The sequence below is a fragment of the Chelon labrosus genome (genome assembly GCF_963514085.1).
Source record: "Chelon labrosus genome assembly, chromosome: 19".
In the NCBI taxonomy this organism is placed as follows: domain Eukaryota; kingdom Metazoa; phylum Chordata; class Actinopteri; order Mugiliformes; family Mugilidae; genus Chelon; species Chelon labrosus.
Genome location: NC_140352.1, coordinates 1,548,480 through 1,571,048, shown reverse-complemented (window position 1 = coordinate 1,571,048; position 22,569 = coordinate 1,548,480). Strand labels below are relative to the sequence as shown.

The 22,569-nt window shown below is 41.6% G+C and overlaps 2 protein-coding genes across 2 annotated transcripts; one reads left to right on the top strand and one right to left on the bottom strand.

The window, feature by feature from the left end:
* Positions 1–543: 543 nt before the first annotated feature.
* LOC311504247 (uncharacterized protein) lies at positions 544–16,881 on the bottom strand (the record flags this gene model as incomplete). Its single annotated transcript, XM_084567266.1, has 12 exons — positions 544–797; positions 5,748–5,915; positions 6,003–6,099; positions 6,185–6,223; positions 7,563–7,724; positions 9,454–9,469; positions 10,517–10,766; positions 11,965–12,132; positions 12,213–12,309; positions 12,387–12,425; positions 12,704–12,815; positions 16,634–16,881. 12 exons carry the CDS (start codon positions 16,879–16,881, stop codon positions 544–546), a joined length of 1,650 nt encoding a protein of 549 aa, XP_084423392.1.
* Positions 16,882–17,633: 752 nt separating this feature from the next.
* Positions 17,634–22,213, top strand: LOC311504246 (monocarboxylate transporter 9-like; the record flags this gene model as incomplete). The annotated part of the gene is made up of 7 exons (XM_084567265.1): positions 17,634–17,856; positions 17,982–18,125; positions 19,351–19,446; positions 20,170–20,515; positions 20,968–21,047; positions 21,142–21,364; positions 21,613–22,213. 7 exons carry the CDS (start codon positions 17,634–17,636, stop codon positions 21,878–21,880), a joined length of 1,380 nt encoding a protein of 459 aa, XP_084423391.1. The 3' UTR covers positions 21,881–22,213.
* Positions 22,214–22,569: the final 356 nt, after the last annotated feature.

Genomic DNA, 22,569 nt, shown 5'->3' with positions numbered 1-22,569 from the left:
CTTTGCTCAGGCGAAATGCATTCTGGTACATGTAGGCAGAGTCAATAACGCGAGGACTAAGAGGACATTTCTTTCTTGTGTTTTTCCATCGGTTGTTATTCAGAGATGACTGATATTAACACGACTATTAAAACCAGTAGCTACTGTACCTTTGAAAGTATTAGTGTAAAAACTGACCACACCATCAGACCACAACAGCTTCTTGCTTTGCTCCTCATTTATTGCAGCTGATAATGATTCTAAGCAGAAATTAAAGGGTCTAGTTACAGCAGCAGACTGAGTGTAAAGAGAAAACCAACCAAAACCTTCTCTCACACTCAAGCTACAGATTTTATTAACACTTTTAAAATGGACCTGTAGTTTTCTGTGAAGGTTCTCAGTCCTTCAGGAACTGGAGGAATCTGTTTTGACCCTGATCCTGTCTTCCAGAAACCCTACAGGTCCAGTTTCCCTTGTTTCAGGTTTGTTGTTGATCTCATACTAATCACACATATGAAACAACATAATTAATGAGAGAAAAGGAATAAAGTTTGTCCTGGAGATTTACTGCACAGGACGGATCTTCATGCTGATGGACTTCAGGGAGTAGTCAAAGCCCTTCCAGGTACTCCACTCCACTCCAACAGCAAAGAGAGTACTGTCAGCTCCCCAGCGATAAACTCCGTTGGGGTTTGTTTGGTGACAATTATTGTACCAGAACGCTCCCAGATATAGTCTGGCACAGTTATCAGGTGAGGGGTCCTGGTCTTTGTCAAAAGTGGAGAACTTCTGTCCATTGTGATATGTCAGGGAGTCTCCTGTAGAAACATGAAACAGATGAACTTCATCTACAACCAACAAAATTTATTTTTGCACAAAGATATTGCTACGCAGACGACACCCAGCTATATTTATCCATGAAACCAGATGAAACTAATCAGCTGGTTAAACTCCAAGCATGCCTTAAAGACATAAAGGTTTGGATGACCTGTAATTTCCTACTCTTAAACTCAGACAAAACAGAAGTCATTGTATTTGGTCCTAAGCATCTCAGAGATTCATTATCTAATCACGTGGTTTCTTTGGATGGCATTACCTTGGCCTCCAGCACTACTGTGAAAAGCAGAGGTGGCAAGTAACGAAGTAGAAATACTTCGTTACTGTACTTAAGTAGATTTTTCAGGTATCTGTACTTTACTTGAGTATTTCTTTTTCTGACGACTTTTTACTTTTACTCCCTACATTTGTACACAAATATCTGTACTTTCTACTCCTTACATTGGAAAAACAGGCTTGTTACTTTTTTAACCTCCAGGGATGACAAGACTCAAAAGACGTGACATGATCGGTAGTGATGTTACGAGACGTGTCGAGGCTTCGAAGCGTGTGTCGAGAATGGAGGCGGGGTTTCCGCGAAGCGCGTATCGAGGCTTGCTTCATTTAGGGGAGGGGCCAAAAATAATGACGTCCGAAGCCTCGCTGCCCGGCTGTACCACGTGACTGATTCAGAAAGTGGTTCGGATTTTGCCGCGAGGTTTGACAGCACTATAAACCCCTCGGGGTTTTTGATAGAGTGTCAAGTTGCGGAGTTTGGATAGAGTTTATATAATTTGGAGATAGTTTGGAGAGTTTAAAAAGAGAGATATAGTTTGAAGATTTAGGAGAGTGAGGAGAGAAAGATAGGTAAGAGGATGGAGCCAGCTAGGAAGAGACATATTGAGTGCCCTCTTCCTAGTTCCGCAAGCACTTTCACTTTCCTCTGCCTGTTTAAGCCCATGCCATTTGCCTAAAGTGACGGAAAAACACACAACCTGCCATATCATATCATACTACCATTTTGGGAAAAGTTACACACACAATATATATTGTGTGTTTTATTCAAAAAATATCATACACCTGTGATAATTTAAGTAGAGAAATTATTTGGTCATACACTTTTTTGTAATTCATAGTCATTCCCAAGAGCCATTACAGATAGTGATGGCCCTCTGACACCCGAGGCTCCGACACATGCGCCGTAGCTCATGAAGCAATTGTATCGAACTACTGTGCCGAGGCGTGGTTCGTTCGAAGCAGCTGAGTGACGTCCGAAGCAGTTCAAGTGCTTCGAGTGACGTCCGAAGCACTTGAACTGCTTCAGACGTCACTCAAGTGCTTCAGACGCTTCAGCAGCAAACGAATCACCTGAGGGGTTCGGTTTGTCATGTGAATCACTTGGCGGATCGAGTGTGTTCAGGGATTTCCCGGATACCCTATTTGGTGGTGCTCATTTGAATGTTTCTTTGCAGAGTGGTTTGTTGCTGTAGTTGGAGTTAGTTGCGTATTTTGTGGAGATAGATCGTAATTAGAGATTCAGAGAGAAATAGATAAATTAGTTACATAGTTAGATAACACTGTACTGATAGATAGACATAGTTACATAGATAGTCCTAAATAGCGTTATATAGATAAGACAGAGAGAGAGAGATACAGATAAGATATAGATATATATCTAATATAAAACTATAGCCCAAAACTATACACGCACTTCTGACTATATATAGTAACACTACTAAACCATGATACCAAGAGCAAAAGAAAATAGTTGACGTAAGCGCTGAAACATAAACATTAATGCAAATTAATGACGGTCCACAAAGTGTAGTAGTGACGTAATGAAAATGGTCCAACGACAACCAAGCGCCATTAACGGGTTTAGTGGTACACTGTGAAATCACCGGTGTTTCGTTATTGAATCAAGGGATCGATTCCCATTGTTTGTTTGTTTTTTTTATTTTTTATTGTTAGTATGTATATAATTTTCTTATAATCAACTTTAAACCACATATCCATGTAACGTAGTCGAATAGGAATGTGCATGGCGGATCAAGTCCCACACAAGCATGAACCAGTATGACACGTCTCCATTGCACTACATTTTATTGTCCACTAGATACAAAAAATAGAGCACGGAGTCACTGAAGCTTCGAGTAATGAACCTTTTTTTAATCACGTGTCGAGGCTTCAACAAAACCTCGATTGCCCATCACTAATTACAGACACAAAAAAATCAATGCATCACACATTATGTGGTTATACACCTGGCCAGTAGGTGGTTTCATGTGCACATGAAGCTTCGAGAAATGAACCCTTTCTCGAACCAGTTGGCTCAAGTGGTTCGATGCCTCATGAGGCTTCATCTCGCCATCACAAATGATCGGACATGACTAGAGCATCGGACGAGAGAAGGAAGGTCGATGATGCTCTTTCCTGTGTTCTTCTTCTACTGTTTTGAACAGGCAGCCTGTTGGTTAGTTTGAGCTCTGCTGCCACCTAGTGACTGGAGGCTTGTTTTTCGTTCAAGCATCAATAGAGACATTAATACTGAAAGTCCACCTGACCCCACTATTTGAGAACTACTGGTCTAATGTGAAAAAAAATAAAAATAAAAACAAATTCAGGTATGGTGTGGTTTCTGTAGCTATCATTAGCTTTTTGAGGATTTTTTTGGATGCTAGTTTACAACATTCGCAATGCTATGGGAACACACCGTTTTGATAGTTTATAGCTAACACTAGCTAGCGGTTTAAAAACAACAACCCAGTAACCTTCAGTTTATTATTAAAAATTATTCAGATGCTCATGCAGGACATCTGGTCAATTAAGTCTAGATTATTCTGATGGAACGTTTTCATTTTGCAAAATTATCAACGGATGAATTGTTTCATTAATGGCAACATCATTTTTACTTCTTACTTAAGTACATTTCAGAACCTGTACTTTCTTACTTTTACTTGAGTAAAGGAGTTGAATCAGTACTTTTACTTTTACCAGAGTACTTTTTTACACAAGTATCCATACTTTTACTTAAGTACAGTATGTGAATACTTTTGCCACCTCTGGTGAAAAGCCTTGGTGTTATATTTGAAGAGGATATGTCCTTTAAATGTCACATAAAGCAAGTGACCAGGACTGCCTTCTTTCACCTGCGTAATATCGTCAAAATTAGGAACATCCTGTCTCAGAGTGATGCTGAAAAACTAGTTCATGCATTTGTGTCGTCCAGACTGGATTACTGTAATTCATTACTGTCTGGCTCCAAATAGCTCTGTAAAAAGCCTCCAATTGATTCAAAATGCCGCAGCAAGAGCATTGACAGGAATTAACCAGAGAGATCAGATTACTCCAGTTTTAGCTTCTCTTCATTGGCTCCCTTTAAAGTCTAGAATAGAATTTAAAATCCTCCTTCCATCCAAGGCCCTTAAAGGCCTAGCTCCATCGTATCTTAAAGACTTCATTGTACCAGATCATCCCAACAGATCATCTCAAAGTGCAGGCCTACTTGTGGTTCCTAGAATTTCAAAAAGTAGAATGGGAGGCAGAGCCTTCAGCTATCAGGCTCCTCTCCTGTGGAACCAGCTCCCAGTTTGGGTTCAGGAGGCAGACACCCTCTCTATTTTTAAGGTCCGGCTTAAGACTTTCCTTTTTGATCAAGCTTATAGTTAGGGCTGGACTAAACCATCCCTTAGTTATGCTGCTATAGGCCTAGGCTGCTGGGAGACGATGCACCAAACACATGTCCTCCTTCTTTCTTCTCTCTCCTCTCTCGCATCCTCCACTTTCTTTTCTCTGGCACAGAGCTCTTGCCCTCTAATTTCCTATCTACTACTAGTCATGTAATTCTGTGCTATTACTATGTAGAATGTTTACTGCAGAATGTCTTATATTTCCAGTTATTTTTCCTCCCTATATTTTCTCAGAGTATGGTTATTCTTTTTTTTTGTATATTTTTTGATATATATTTTTTAAATTTTTGTATTTGTGTTTTTTTTGCCCTGTCAAAGTTGTCACTGTCTTCTCTATATATATTTTTGCCAAATTCTGTGCTACTGGAACAAGGAAATTTCCCACATGTGGGATTAAATAAACGTCTTATGTCTTATGTCTTATGTCTTATCAGCCTGCCCAGTCTTCATGGAATCCTGTAGTTTTCCACTCCTACCTGAATGAACAATTCTCCAACATTTTCAAACTGTCATGTAACATCATACGTTTGTATCATAAGATTCCACATGTACGCTTTAGTCAGATATGTGTATCTATGACAGATGTATGTTTATCTTGCTGTTCTCTTCTCTCTTTCTTCTGTCTGTACCCGGCTGGCCTTAGGCATCATGATGATGATCTGTGACTAAACACTGGGACACTGGAGAAAACTTCTTGTTCTAAGTTAATGTGTGCAGAAGACTACTGGGACAATGTTTAGTGGACAGATGAGACCAAAGTAGAATAGTCTGGTTTAAATGAGATGAAACAACACTGCATCATTCCAGCATCAGAACCTCATCCCTCCATCAAACATGGGGGTGCTAATGTCCTGGTTTGGGCCTGTTCTGCTGCATCTGGACCAGGACGGCTTGTCCTCATTGATGGACCAATGAATTGTGAATTCTACCAGTGAACTCTAAAAGAAAATGTCAGGACATCTGTCCATGAGCTGAATGTGAAGAGAAACTGAGTCATGCAGCAAGACAACGAGAACCAAGAACACAAGTGGTTCTACAAAAGAACGGTTAAAGAAGAACAAGATGAATGTTTAGGAACGGCCAAGTCAAAGTCCTGACCTTAATCCAATAGAAATGTTGTGGAAGGACCTGAAGCAAGCAGTTGATGTGAGGAAACCCACCAACATCTCGGAACTGAAGTGGTTCTGTTCTGAGGAATGGGCTAAAATTCCTCCAGCTTCACAAAAGCCTACTTTCCTGTGATGTAATCATGTATTTACCCACCTGCCCCTCCGTCAGTGAATCCAGACACTCTCAGTGTGTATCCGTAAGATTCTGGTTCGATGGAAAACAAGGAGTAACGAGCATATGCCTTATTTCCATCGAAGTCCTCCATGTCTACCAACAGCTCGTACTTTTTCCTCAGCGTGAAGTGGTAGATATTTTCAAGCCCTAAAATCAAACAGAAATCTTTATGGACACGTGTCTGTCCATGATGTCAACTCAGAGTCTAATGTTTGGTTCTTTATCATGACTCACCGAGCCAGTACTCTCCAGCAGCGTTCCCAAAGCCCAGCTTGTACTGATCCCAGGGCCTGTAGAAGTTCACCGAGCCATCCATCCTCCTCTGGAGCACCTTTAATTAAGAATGATTTGTTGGTAGGAGAGCAGACAGTTGACAGAAGTATCTTGGTCATATCAAAGAGGAGTTAAAAACTCACCGTCCACCGTCCTTCCAGAGAGTCCATGTCACAGTACACCTACACACAAACACAAGAAATAAAATACTAAAATATGTCTGCTATTAAAATGTGTCTCCACATGCGTCCCCAGCCAGCACTTGAGATCTGATCTCAGTTTGTGTGTCTGTAAATCAGCAGCGCCATCATGTGGTCAGTAGAATATTGTAGCAGCTGCTGTCTCTAATGGATCTCTACCTACCGCTGGATCAGAACCATCAACAGCTGCTGGTTGACTTGGAGACATGATCCAGATGTTGGAACAAGATGGAAAGACTCTCACATGTTAAGATCTGATTTATTTATGATGGTAGTTATGTTTCCAGGGGAGACTACTCAAGGCTGCAGCTTCATTAGCCAGTCGTCAGAAACAGAGACTGAAGGTGCCTTTGCTTAAATTGCAGTCTGATCAGAACAGAAACTGTCTTTGTCGTCCCCAATCTTCACTAACACAATTAAATAACCTTTATAATATAAATTAGGATGTACTTCCTGCGGCAGCTGAAGAAATTCAACCTGCCACAGACAATGATGGTTCACTTCTACACTGCCATCATTGGGTCCATCCTCACCAGCTCCATCACCACCTGGTATGCTGCAGCCTCTGCTAAGGACAAGAGCAGACTGCAGCGTGTCTTTCTCTCTGCAGAGAAGGTGATTGGCTGCAGTCTGAAGTCTCTCGACGAGCTGGACGCTTCCAGGACTCTGAAGCAGCTAAGATTGTGTCTGATCCCTCTCACCCTGGACACGGATTATTCAACAGACTCGACTCCCCTCTGGCAGACGGCTGAGATCCATCGAGTGTAGAACCACTCGCATGGCGAACAGTTTTTTCCATCCGCAGTGCATCTGCTGAACAATGCCAAGCCCCCCCATGAACACATCAAACCCACTACCATCCCACAGTAAATGTTCTGGTGGAATATATATATATATATATATACTGTGTATTTATTTTTGTATTTTTTGTATTTCATTTTATTTTATGCGTACCAACACCAAAGCAAATTCCTTGTATGTACAAACATGCTTGGCAATAAAGTCTTTTCTGATTCTGATTCTGATATAATATATATATATGTTGGAAAAAGAAAAAGAAAAACAAACCAACAGAAATGTCTGAAATGTTCCAAATATAATGAACTGTACTTTTTTAAGAGCTCAAAAAGTTCTTAAATTAAAAAAAAAAACTGACTTGTACCAAAACTGATTATTTCATGTCAGGCATAAAGGATTAAAATCTAGTAGTATAAATACAACAGCAGTGTAAAACAAAGCCTCTCACTGTTCTTTCACTTCTCATCTCTCTGATAATGTTTCCATCATCTCTGAACAACAAACAGATTATTAGAGAACATACCTGGACGGCCGATGTGGCTCCGATGGGATAGATGGTGTACACTCCACTTGGTCGGCTGTGGTCATCATTATAGATGTCGCTACAGTCCAGAGGCAGGGTGAGTTCAAAGCAGTTGGTCAACAGTGGAATCAGGAGGAAGAGGAGTCCGGACAGCAGCTGGAACTGAAGAGACGTTTGTTTTATTAAATTAACCATCTAACGTGTAGAGTTTTTTTTTTTTTTTTTTTGAGAAGACGTTTCATCTGAGTAGCTTCTTCAGTTCTAGGGGACTGGTGGGAAGTCTGAGGTTTAAATAGGAACTCCTCCTGAAACTTGCTTCTGATCTTAACAAGCAGAAACCAGTACAGTTAATGTCCATTAACGACTGGGTACTGACCTGTTGTCTCTAACGACTCTTGTCCGTCAGAGGCTCCAGTGTCAGACGTGAATAGGGCTGAAACTTCTTGGGGACAGAAGTTAAAACTGTATTGTAAATAGATGGCAGATTAAATCTCAGTCCACCTCCTCTGTTCAGAGAAGGTTTTTCCAGTCTGACATAGATGGCTTCCTTTACTCCTCTTTCAAAACCATCGCTCTTCTCTGGCTAAGATTTGGACGTTCTTTGTCCTTCAGGAGTAGGTGGACCGCTGAATCATTTCCTGATGAGCTGGCTCTCCTGCGTTGGTACATCCGTTTATGGATGGGTTGTTTGGTTTCCCCGATGTATAAGTCTATACACTTTTCACTGCACTGAACAGCGTACATCACATTACTCTGTTTCTGCCTGGGTGTTTCCCCTAGAACTGATGAAGCTACTCGGATGAGTGGTGAAACGTCTTCTCAAAAAAAAAAAAAAAAAAAAACTCTACAAGTCCAGTTGCCTTTTTTGAACCTTTTTTGGATAAACCATGACCTGGATGACTGAGAAACTTCACAGACAAACCGTCTAATGCTAAGAATATTAATTAAATTGTTACTTGTATTTCAACATGAATATTTACTTTATTAAAGCATCCTATAATTACACTTTATTCATTATGTTCATAAGTTGTGGATCAAATATAGCAGGTATATTTCTTTCCAAAATTTTCTAAACTAATTGAACTGATTATTTAAAAGAGTCAAACATTCATATACATATATATGTATACATATATGTATATATGTGCATATATATATATATACACACACACATATAGATATACATACACACACACACACACACACACACACATATATATATATTAAATGTGTGTGTGTGTGTATATATATATATATACACACACACACACATTTAGTAATCAATTTATTCCATATTAGTGTAATTGTTTGATGTTTGTGTGAGTTGTATATTCAGCCTAATGTTGCAGAGGTTCACTTGGTAATTATTGTTATCCTCCAAGTAAATATTCATTCATTCATTCATTCATTCATCTTCTATACCCACTTATTCCTGTGAAGGGTCACGGGGGGCTGGACCCTATCCCAGCTGTCATTGGTCTAGAGGGGGGGTCCACCCTGGACAGGTCTCCAGTCTATCACAGGGCTAACACAGAGAGACACACACACCTACGGCCAATTTAGAATCACCAATGAACCTAACCAGCATGTCTTTGGACGGTGGGAGGAAGCTGGAGAACCTGGAGAGAACCCACGCAGACACAGAGAGAACATGCAGACTACACACAGAAAGGAACCAGTCGGCCTGGATTAGAACCCAGAACTTTCTGGCTGTGAGGGATCATTGCTAACAACCTCACCACTGTGCCGCCCCCCAAGTAAATATGTATATGTTATATATTATACCTGTATAATTTATATTTACCAATCAGAGGACAAATTCAGAGAACCACAACACTGACAGTTTTCACTGTTAAAATACTGAGCCAGGTGTATAAAGTTGTAGACTTACCTTCATTGTGAGACTTCTGCTAAAAAAGATGTGATGAAAACAGTGGGAGCTGTGGAGCTTTATATATCAGCTGTTGGTTCTTATTGATAAGAATATTCACTGAGCGGGTGGAAAAACTGAATCACATCTGGTAATCAAACCTTGTTCCCACAACATTTTATTTTTTCTTTGGCAGAAGAGGACATTTCTTTCTTGTGGTTTTCCATCAGTTGTTATTCAGAGATGACTGATATTAACACGACTATTAAAACCAGTAGCTACTGTACCTTTGAGAGTATTAGTGTAAAAACTGACCACACCATCAGATCACAACAGCTTCTTGCTTTGCTTCTCGTTTATTGCAGCAGATAATGATTCTAAGCAGAAATTAAAGGGTCTGGTTACAGCAGCAGACTGAGTGTAAAGAGAAAACCAACCAAAACCTTCTCTCACACTCAAGCTACAGATTTCTGCTGAAAGAGACGTGATGAAAACAGTCTGAGCTCTGAAGCTTTATAAATCAGCTGCTGGTTCTTATCGATAAGAATATTCACTGAGTGGGTGAAACAACCTGATCTCCACCTGGTAATCAAACACTTCATTCCCACAACTTTTATTTTTACTTTGAGGGTAAAGACTTTAATCAAATTAAACAAATGTAGTTGCTCGTTTCTCATCCTCCCCCTGGACGGCAGTATTTATCCCGTCTGAGGACACAGTCTATCGCCTGGTTTCTCTACAAATGTTGAAATTTATTAATAAATACATAAAACCCAAAAGGAGGATGGAGAAGTCTCTTGAGATTCATGACATCAAATGTTACTGCAGAGTAAAACGAACAACACAGTGATTTATTTCCAAAGACAACACCTTTACAAAACAACCAGTGGACACTGAGTTGAGTTACAAGTAATTAAAAGAATTAAAGACGCCTTTAAGATCAGTGGTATCAGCTCAGTCCAGTCACTGACTTTTATCTGAAATCTTCTTTTTAATTCTAGTGATTATTTGGGGTTAGAGGACAGAGGAGAGAAAAGACAGAGATCACCACCAGATATTCAGCTGCTGTCTGTCTGACGTCTACTGCTCAGGACGGATCATCATGCTGAAGGATTTCAGGGAGTAGTCGTAGCCCTTGAACGTTTTCCACTCCAACCCCACAGCGAAGAGGGTGCCGTCGACCCCAGAGCGATAAACTCCGTTGGGGTTGGTTTTGTGACAGGCGTTGTACCAGAACGCCCCCAGGAACTTTCTGGCACAGTTTCCGGACCAGGAGTCCTGGTCTTTGTCGAAGGTGGTGAACTTCTGTCCGTTGTGACTACTCAGGGCGTCTCCTGGAGAAACATGGACAACCGGACCATAAAGTACAGACCTGGATTAAAGGTAAATTCACTGGCTCCATGTACATTTTGGCATTTCAAGTTTGGTTTTAGACTCTAAAATAAAAAATAAAAAAATGAGTAAATTTAGGGTTTGATCGAGTTTCTGTTTAAAAAGCAAAAACAAGTAAATGTCCCTTTGGTCCTTTAATCTATGAAATGGTAAAAAAGAAACCAGTGGTTATTAGATTCATGTAAAATCAGAAGTTTTTGTAGAAGAAGAAGAAGAAGAAGTTTCCATCAGTGATTTCAGATCTTTTCTGTTGGTCTAAACGGAGCATGGACATGACTCTGGAACAATATTCAGATGTAATTTTAGACTTTCTGACTCAAGGTATCTGGTCATCTGGAGAAGAACCAGGTTTATTTAGAGCTGAACACAATGATCCATGGACCAGAGAGACCTGGACCAGAGAGACCTGGAGAGACCTGGACCAGTGGTCACAATGGAGACTACTTCCTGGACTAAAGAGACCTGGACCAGTGGTCACAATGGAGACTTCTTCCTGGACCAGAGAGACCTGGACTAGTGGTCACAATGAAGACTTCTTCCTGGACTAGAGAGACCTGGACCAGAGAAACCTGGACCAGTGGTCACCATGGAGACTACTTCCTGCTTCACTCAAGGACAAGAAATCACTTCAGGAGAAACAACATTAAGACTGAGATTAAGTTTCTCTGTTTACTTTTAGACTAAAGAATAAAATATTTTTTTGTTTTTGCTTTTTAAATTGAAAATCTATTTATTTATTTATTTTTTTAATCTTTTTATTTTATTTTAGAGTTTAAAACCAAACTTGAAATAACATTTGTTTCCATGACTCATTATGATATTATTACTTTAGTTCTTCTGATCAATGATCTAGAGCTCCTTTAGGAAATTAACAAATAATAATAATAATTTTTACTGTGAGCTGCCACCTGTGCTGCACCCGGGGTTAGGTTCTTAGTCAAGGGACCTCACCTGTTGACATAGGAGGATTAAAACCTATGACCCTTTGGTGCTAAAGCTGCTTCTCTAACCACAGCTCCCCCCAAAAAGAAATTTACTTAGCTACAGCTTACATAAACAGATCCTCAAAGTTCATTATATAAGACAAGATCTTCTCCTGAGATATTTCTGTTTCTTCTTCTTCTTCTTCTTCTAACTCACCTGCTCCTCCATCGATGAATCCAGACACATGAATTTTGTATCCGTCACATTCAGCATCGACCTTGAATGAAGTGTACCGAGCAAACACTTTCTTTCCATCAAAGTCCTCCATGGTGACCAGCAGCTCGTACTTTTGCTTGGTTGTCAGGTAGTGGATGTTGTCAAGACCTGAACACACATCAACACACACTTTCATATCAGCCTGTAAAAAAGTCTCATGAAGTTAGTTTGACAGACGGATGTCTCACCGAGCCAGTACTCTCCAGCAGCGCTACCAAAGCCCAGCTTGTAGGCATCCCAGGATCTGTAGAAGTTCACGGAGCCGTCCATCCTCCTCTGGAACACCTGGAGGACAACACGGTTCATGTGTTAATTATTGAGAAACCGGAAGTGATGAAGTTGATTGTAGTTGAAGTACTCACCGTCCAGCGTCCTCCTTCTGAATCCATGTCACAGTACACCTACAAATACACATGGTAGTAAATGTGAACCTTCAGTCAGATCTACAACCAAATCAGTCAGGGTGAAACAAAGACAACTGGACTTGTTGGCTTTTTGAAGACGTCTCATCCAAGTTGCCTCTTCAGATGTTCCTGATAAAAAACTAAACTCTCCTCCATCATTTAGAGCTGAACACTTAGAGGAAACATCTTCTACAAACACAACAAGTCCACATGAGTTTGTCTCAGCTTTATTTATTTATTATGAACCTGGATGACTGAGAACCTGCGGAGCTCACCTGGACACCAGATCTTTCTCCAAGGGGATAGATGGTGTAGACTCCACTTTGTCTGTTGCCGTCTTGCTGGTGGATGTCGCTGCAGTCCAGTGGCTGGATGAGCTCAGTGCAGCTGGTCAACATTGGAGTCAGGAGGAGGACGAGTGATATCAGCTGGAACAGAAGAGAATCTTTTAGACCTCTTTCACACCTCACATTAATATCAGATCCAGGTTAATCAGGTCCAGGCGTGAACACTGATCTGGTTTCTAGTGTCCAGGTTAATCAGGTCCAGGTGTGAACACTGATCTGGTCTCTAGTGTCCAGGTCAAACAGGTCCAGGTGTGAACTCTGATCTGGTCTCTAGAGTCCAGGTTAAACAGTTCCAGGTGTGAACACTGATCTGGTGTCAGTCCACATGTGGAGGTGGTCTGGGACACATGTGACCTCCTTTCTTTGGTAGTGTGAACACACAATGAGTCCTGGGTCACATTAAAGACCACCTACTCAACAGGGCTGATCTGAGGAAGAGGAGTTTAACTCATTCATTCAACCACTAGTAGAAATGATCACATGAATCAGTGATGTTCTGGCCTTGGAGCTGAGAACCGAACAAAACCAGAAACTAATCTGAACTAGAATCGACTCAGGAAATGATTGAATATGAAGACACAACTTTCAATCTTGTTCTAAAATCTGGATCGTGTCTCCAAGTCAACAAGCAGCTGTTGATGGTTCTGATCCAGCGGTAGGTAGAGATCCATTAGAGACAGCAGCTGGTACAATATTCTACTGACCACATGATGGCGCTGAAGAGATCAGATCTCAAGTGCTGGCTGGGGACGCATGTGGAGATACATTTGAATTAACACCAGGTGGAGACACATTTTGTGTTCGCTGGTGTGAACCACGTCTCAACACTGTGGATTTGCTAAATGCCAGAAAAGGTTCCAGAGGTAATCTCAAGTTTAAATATTGATGACAGGACGTACACATCCATCAGTGTGGATGGACGTGTACGTCCTGTCATCAACCTGATGTAGATCCTGTTTGTATTCCTGTTCAAACAAAGTTGTTTAATTAGAGCAAACTAACTCGTTTCTCTACAAGAGAAAGATTTAGTAGTACTACTGCTATTAAACTACAAATAAAGGTATAAATTTAACTTATTATTAAACAAGCAAACGATTAGTGCACGATAGTTGAATTTGACCAATAAAATAAAGACAAGGAGAACCTTATTGAGACACATTAGTTTATTTACCTCCATCGTCTCGGCTGTAACAAGCTGAACAGACTCCTGATGAATATCCTGAAAAAAAAAGAATCCTTCAGTAAAACTACATGGAACAGATAATTATATAAATGGAAGTCAGGTCATGTTGATATTTGGGTTTCAGGCTCTGATCTCCTGAAAGAATATATTATTACCTGACATAGAAGTCACTGTTGAAGGTTACGTTTATGTCCTGATCCTCCTGCTGAATATTCTGTGATCATTACTGAACTAAATGCATTGATTTGCTTAGTTTTCTCTTTAAAGTACCGAACCAGAGACAAATATTATTCACACAGAACAGCTCCTCTAACTCTAGCTGTGGAAGAACTGTATCTCCAAAAAAACGATTAACAAACAAAAATAGAAGCAACATTTAGATTTGTCACAAATAAAACCTGTATAAAAGCGGCTGGATGTTATATTCTATAGCTCACCTGCAGAAGAGACGTCAGAGGACAAAGAGACAAACTGCTGCTTCTCCTTCGGTCTGTCCAACTTTACTGAACATCTACAGCGACTATCCCTGCACTACACAACATACATATATATATACATACATGGACTACAGGGGAGGAGTGTGAACAAACATGAAAAAACATCCAAAACATCATATATACATATATACGTCCTTTCATCTCAGCTGTTGACTCATGACGTGTCCACCTGTCCTTCATAAGCCCCCTGTAGATCCTGTTTCCAAACCTGTTCAAACAAAAGTTGTTTAATTAGAGCAAAATAAAGATCCATTACAATTTGTTGTTCTTCAGCTGAGGACTCAGGTGTCCAACTACACCTAAAAGACAAGAAGGACTCTTCTGAGGACATTTTATTCCAAAATATAGGAAGCTGCCTACAATGCAGAAACTGAAAATCTAAAATGTGGCTTTAAAATTAGGAATAAACTGCTGCTGCTACAGCGTCACCACTATGATATTTAGGGACGAGATTTTATCAGTGGTAGTTTGTAAAGGAGGAAACTTCTTACAGTTTCAACTTGAGGTTGAAATAGTGACGTTGTAAGTCAATGATGCATTGTGATTAGTTTGTTTTTAATCAAGTCAACTTAAGTTTTAAATGTGGAGTTCTATGCCTGAACATTATGGAGGAAACATCAATAGTTTTATGGATTCTATAATGTGCACAATGGTAGAATTGTCCTGTTGTGTTTGTTTCAATCTGTTTTTATATTTTATTTTTATTTTTAGTCCTTTTTATTTATTTATTTATTTATTTTTACTTTCTTATTCTTATTGTTGGACAAATGCAAAACAAAGTTTTCCATTTGACTCCATTTATGTCTTATAATATTAAAATCATGGTTTATCGAAAAAAAAAACTATCAAACTTGAATCAAACTAATGTGGACTTGTTGTGTTTGTAGAAGACGTTTCCTCCAAGTGTTCAGCTCTGAATGATGGAGGAGAGTTTAGGTTTTTATCACCTGAAGGTCACATGACTAGAGTCTGGTGATGACCTGATACTCACCTGTCCTTTGGGATCAAGTTAAACTATCCTCTTGTTTTCAGAATGAAGTAAAGTTCAGTTTTCAGCGAGGCTGGTTTGGACTGGTCCCAGTTTACAGACAGAGGTTTGATAATAGGTGTTTGATCAAGAGCAGGAACTACTTCAGGTGATGGACTAAAAGGTCCTGTTCCTATTTGTTGTGCTCAAACAGAGTTGTTTACTGTCACTCTGACTTCGTACTAAGATGACTTTTCTTCAATAAAAAATAAAAAATAAAAAGGTCAGTGGTGTATGATTCTATTCCAGCTGATGGCAGCAGATGTAGAGATGGGAGTCACGTTCATTTATTAATGTGTTGGAACAAAACAGAAGTTATTGGTTGATATATCAGTAACTGTAAGTTTAAATAATAGGGACAGTTTTAAACTGTAATTCAAAAGTATTATTTAAAATATCATGTGAAGAGTTGTCATCTGTGTGTGTTTGAAGCCATTATTTAACATAATAAATCTTTTAGCAAAATAGACATTTATTTATTAATACATTTCACTCCTTCTTCAGTATTCTTCCTACGTGATATTAATTAATAACTTCATCAAAATATAATTTAAAAAATATAAAAAATACTTAGGACAGCTAATAATTGAAAAATAAAAAATATATTCTTGTAAATATTTTTAAAATATTTTTTATGTTAACGTTGCATGTGAAAAATAATTAGGACTCGTAATTTTTACAACACTTATGTTAAAGTTCTCATTACTAATGTGCTGCTACAGATATTTTACCATAAATATTTATTTATTATTACATGTCACTCTTTCTGCAGTGTTGTTTTTTTAAATAACTTTGCTGTTTTATGTCTGTGAAGGTTCTCAGTCATCCAGGTCATGGTATATCCAACAAAGGTTAAAAAAGGCAACTGTTGCCTTTTTTAACCTTTGTTGGATATTTGCTGTTTTATCACAGAAGCTGTGAAAATGAGTTAGGACAATAATATTTTCTCCAGAGACTGATTTCATTGTGAGCTGATCCAGACTTTGATGAAATAAAGTTTGTGGAAATAAAAATGGAAAGCAGAAAGAAGCAGCTAGAGTGAGTTAACTTCCTGATCTAGAACAGTAAATACACTGGTCCCAGGGGCCACGTGTGAATGTCGGGGGCCACCAGGGGCCCATCACCAGAGACCGGTAGGAACAGCTTCAAACCGGTTTTCCTGAGCCTCTAAAAGCAGCAGCGGCTTCTTGCAGCGGCTCACTCGGCCCTTCGGCCGCAGGATGGAGACGGTTCTGCCGTGAACGCACCGACGCACGGCGGCTGGAGATGGAGGCGGTGTGAGGTCAGTCTGCGGCGGAGGGAGGGAGGGAGCGGCCCCGGTGGCAGCGAGCGGCCGGTAAAGTGGCCCGGGACTCAGCTGAGGGTTTCTATTGTTTATGTGGCAGCAGAGGGGACACATGTCAGAGTCTGTCAGTGATTCAACGGTTAGAAAACGAAAGATGGAAGAAAAAGCTGCAGAGATCTCCTCACACCAGACTCCATTCAACTTTTAAACGACGTTAAAAACGTGTTAAACCTGCAGCACGGTCCCAGAGACAAAGGACCTGTTCACACAATAGGTCCTCACAACAGCACAAACACCAGCAGGGTCCAGGAAATACACACGTCCATTCATTTCAGTTTCTGTTTGAAATTTATTTAACAAAAAAATCTGTTGTTTTGTTGTTTTTTTTCCACGCATTCATCACATTGGAATAAAGTCACACACACACTGGCCAGATCATTAGGAACAGTGAAGTTGTTTTAATCTAAGTAATGTTGAGCTGGTGTTGAAATGGTGGTGATTCATCTGGATGATCATTGTGGTGCAGTTAAACTGGATTGAATTAAACACTTAAGTGTCAAAATATTAGGAACACGTGTCCGTTCAATAGTTCTACAAAATAAAAACACAGTAGAATCAACATCTCTGTCAGTTATTAGAAACTAAAGCTGAACCTTCATGGAGACTTAGAGCAGGGCTGGGTTCACTAGTGTACCTAATGAAGCGGCCAGTGAGACTACTGTAGTTCTGATGCTCTTTTATCAACCTGCTGATTGGGTTCAGATAAAAATGTCATATTATGTTGTATTCAGTTCTTTAATTCATCTCTAGTTATTAATCTACTTCCTGACTCCTTCTCTGCAGCGTTTCCTTTCAAAGGTCACACCATGTCACCTCCGGCCCCCGGCCCTCGGCCTGAGCACCCCCCGGCACTGGACGGCGGTTGGGGCTGGGTGATCGTGGCAGCGAGCTTCCTGGCTCTGCTGCTGACGAACGGCTCCCCCCAGTCGGTGGGCGTCCTGTACCCAGAGTGGCTGCTCGCCTACGGGGAGGCGAAGGCCACGACAGCCTGGGTGGGCTCCGTGGTGTCCGGAGTGGGACTCACTGTGGGTGAGTGACTGACTCCTGATTGGTCGCTTTAAATGACTGCAGGGTTGGTAGTTCAATCCCTGGTTCCTTCAGGACAGGATAACACATCAAATAATCCAGATCCATGTTTGACTATAATCCCTCAGGTCCCATCTGCAGCGTCTGTGTGGTGAATTTTGGCTCTCGGCCCGTCACCATCTTCAGCGGTGTGATGGTCGCGGGGGGGTTGATGCTGAGCGCCTTCGCTCCCAGCGTCTCCTTCCTCATCTTCTCCTACGGCATCGTGGTCGGTAAGACTGAGGCTCAAACTGTCTTCCTCATAGACCTCGTTCACATTAACATCCACCCTGATCTGGTCTCTAGAGTCCAGGTTAAACAGGTCCAGGTGTGAACACTGATCTGGTCTCTAGAGTCCAGGTTAAACAGGTCCAGGTGTGTACACTGATCTGGTCTCTAGAGTCCAGGTTAAACAGGTCCAGGTGTGAACACTGATCTGGTCTCTAGAGTCCAGGTTAAACAGGTCCAGGTGTGAACACTGATCTGGTCTCTAGTGTCTAGGTTAAACAGGTCCAGGTGTGAACACTGATCTGGTCTCTAGTGTCCAGGTTAAACAGGTCCAGGTGTGAACACTGATCTGGTCTCTAGAGTCCAGGTTAAACAGGTCCAGGTGTGAACACTGATCTGGTCTCTAGAGTCCAGGTTAAACAGGTCCAGGTGTGAACACTGATCTGGTCTCTAGTGTCCAGGTTAAACAGGTCCAGGTGTGAACACTGATCTGGTCTCTAGAGTCCAGGTTAAACAGGTCCAGGTGCTGATCTGGTGTCAGTCCACATGTGGAGGTGGTCTGGGACACATGTGACCTCCTTCCTTTGGTAGTGTGAACACACAATGAGTCCTGGGTCACATTAAAGACCACCTACTCAACAGGGCTGATCTGAGGAAGAGGAGTTTAACTCATTCATTCAACAAGCAGCTGTTGATGGTTCTGATCCAGCGGTAGGTAGAGACCCATTAGAGACAGCAGCTGGTACAATATTCTACTGACCACATGATGGCGCTGCTTATTTACAGGCAGACAAACAGGGGACGCATGTGGAGACACATTTATATTAAGACCAGGTGTCAACACAAGGACTTAGAGATGGACAGACGAGACCAGATGTTGATGTGAGGTGTGAACGAGGTCTCAGTTGTTTGCTGCTGTCCACATACTTTTGGTGATTTGCTGTCACTGCTGTGAATGTTCAGTCCCTCAGTCTGTTGGTTCAGCTGTTCGTCATAAAGAAGCTGTTACAGCAGACAGAGGTCGACTCAGCTGATGCTGCTGTCAGTCTTTGTTTCTGAAACCATCTTTAACAGACCTCATGCGGGTTTTAAACCGAATACTGAACGTCTGATGATCAAAGCAGAATCTTTAAAGACGTCTTCTTTGATCAGCTCCTCAACTTGTCTTGTTTTGTTGGTCAAACCAGAAGTGAGGTTTTAATAATGGAGTTTAATCTGTGTGTTGATCAGGTGTTGGTGCTGGCCTCTTGTACTCTGCCACCATCACCATCACCTGCTCGTACTTTGACAAGAGGAGAGGCCTGGCGCTGGGGATAATAACCACAGGTAGGTCTGTCCATAGCTTCCTGTCTGCTGCCTTATTTCAGATTTTATTTGAAGATTTTAACTCATGTCAGAGTTAAGATTTATCCGTCAAGTCGAGACACTGTATGGATAAGACAATGATCGTGATTGAAGAGACACTAAACATGTTAAAGGCTTTGGGAACCCTGGTCTAGTGGTTAGAGAACTAGAGAACTGGTTCATATCCCCTCTATGACCCCTAATGTTGCTCCCTGGGCACCTTTTATGGCCCCAGTTTAACAAGTGATGAGTTTTACAAATTTCTTGTTTGCCTGAGAAGGTAGTTGGGAAGTTGTGGTTTAAATAAGAACATCTGTTGACGACAACAACCCCTCACTGGTCTTTTACAACTGAGGAAACCCAACAAGTCCAGTTTCAGCTTGTTTTTGGCACAAATTCCTCACATATTTGAGCAATGAAGTGGATTAATTATTATTTTACAAGTCTTAATTAGTTTACTGTCATGTTCTGCTCATATATTCCTAAATGTGTTAGAACATAAAGCTACATGAACTCAAGTTGGGTTTTATTTAAAGTGAGACTGAAGAAGTTCACCCAGCCGTCATCTACAATGTCTACAGTTTAAATTATTGTTAAATCACGTATACTGTGAACTGTATAATGCTTGATGTCCCCACCATCCCATGTAGAAACATGTAACTGCTACTGATTGGTTCGTTCGTGTCACCTGTGCGCCGTCCTCAGGTGGGAGCATGGGCGGCTTCCTGTACTCGTCCCTGCAGAGCGAGCTCATCGAGCGGTTGGGTCTGGACGGCTGCCTGCTCATCGTCGGCGCCCTGGCGCTCAACGTGGTGGCCTGCGCCGGCCCCATGCGACCTTTGACCCCGCCGAGGTACTACCTCCGACAGCGAGCCGCCTTCTTAGAGCGGCAGCTTCAGGACGAGGAGGAGGAGCCGTCCAATCAGAAGGCTTCAACCAAAGATCAGGTGATCACCATGGAAACGAAGGAGGCGCTGATGAGGAAGAGGAGCGTGTTCAACTGCCCGGCCTTCGTGGCGGTGATAAAGGTCAAGTTAAGACATCACACTCGGTGAGTTCAACACAAACGTTATCACTCTTGACAAAAACCGTAAACGTTAGTAAAATGAAGACGTTAAGAGTAAAAGCTAAAGAGATGTGTGGTTAAAAATCATTTTGCCTGTTTTAGAAAAAGCAGCCAAGCAACGCTGAGATCAGACTCGAGGTCGGGAAGGCAGCTGCTAGTGTTTGACACCAGTAGATTTTGACCATAAATGAATTGCAAGTTAAAAAAAAGGGTCTGAGTTAATGCAAAGCTCAGTCCAGAGGGAAGGTAAACAGTTTAACAAGCTAACATCAGGTTACAACAGTTTCTAAAGAGGCTGACAGATTTATTTAGAAAAAAATGCTCGTCATTCTTCTGCTGCTTCGGTCAAATAAACAACAACAACTGCTTTAAATGGAGAAGAGCTGATTATTTGAGATGTTTTGTCTGATGATTGGGTTCATTCTCTCTCTCCTCAGATGTTTGTCCTCCATGTTGTCTCTCCTTCAGGACAGAGTGCTCATGGCGTTGTGCATCTCCCTCTTCTTCTTCAGCTTCGGTCAGTTTGCTTTTCTAGTTTCAGAGAATTCAAGAGAGAACGTCTCAGTCTCAGTGGTTGACCTGGTCACCTGCATCTACTCATCCTCCCACAGGTAGCTATCCACCTATGCTCTTCCTGGAGGACCTGGCTCGGAGCTCCGGGCTAATGGAAGGTGTCGCCTCCACCTCCCTGGTCTCCCTGATTGCCATTGGTAGCGGTGTGGGAAAACTGAGTCTGGGCATCATGGCCGACATCCCCCGGGTGGACAGCGTCCTCCTGTACGCCCTGACGGTGGGAGTGGGCGGGCTTGGAGTCCTGATCATCCCCTACGTCAGGTTAGAGGAAGTGATACAGCCTTTTTGTTTTAGCTGTTGTAGGGGCCGGTATTGGAGGAGTAAGGTTAATACTGATACTTTGATAGCTTCATATACTTCATACTTTGCTAAACATAACACAGCAACAACATTTTTCTGTGTCATTAGCCTGTTAGCCTTTAGCCAGTTCTGGAGAGTGTGATATTCAGATAAAATAAAACATTGTCAAAAACAAGTCAACACAAACTGGTAGTCAGAGTTAGCTAACATATTCCTGTGGATCGTTTTGCCTCCAGCGATGCCAGACCCACTAAGAGGTCAATCACATCTGAATCTGTGTCTTCCTGCAGGTCGTATCTGGGCCTCCAGCTGCTGTCCCTGGTCCTGGGTTTCCTGAGCGGGAACTGGACTCTGACGCCGTACGTCACCAGTCAAGTGGTCGGTCCAGAGAAGCTCGCCGAGGCTCATGGGATGCTCCTGTTCTTCGGAGGCGTTGGCATCATGTTGGGTCCTCCTGTTGTAGGTAGGAAGGGCTGAACATCTCCTTCAGCTTGTGCTCCTTATGTGGTTCAGGTCTAAGCTGAGCTTTGTCTCTAAAATAAAGAAGAACTTAACGTGTGAGAGACTGTCCAGCTTGTTCCAAAATCTGGATCATGTCCACAAGTCATGATGCACACACAGCGTTTTGCCATTTTTATTATTATTGTCACTCAGCGCCTCTTTTCCTCTTCAGGTTGTTTCTACGACATCTGTGAGTCTTACAACGTTGCCTTCTTCATCACTGGAGGCTGCATGATGGCGGCCAGCATCATCCTCTTCCTCACTGCCGTCCTCCCGCGACCACATTCACCTCCTCCTTCTCCTCCTCCTCTTCCTCCTACAGTCCACGAAGCTGAACTAACCAGCTGCAATGTTACCATAGTGACAAGCTGACAGAACAATTCTGGATCTTGGATCTGAATTAAGTTTGAAATTTTGAGTCAATGTTTACATGAAGGTGTGATCTCGAAGCATTGGACACATTGTTCCTCGCCTTGAAGACAAAACTCAGGGTCGCCTGTATTTGAGTTTGAGTTCAGGTATTTTCTTGGTGCTAAACTGAAATAAAATCGTAGATGGAGAATGAGAAATTATTAGATGAACTTGAGATGGATTGTCTGAGGTTTTTAAGTTTTACACCTGTGAGACAATCAGGACTGAGATCAGAACAATATGAGACACCTCAG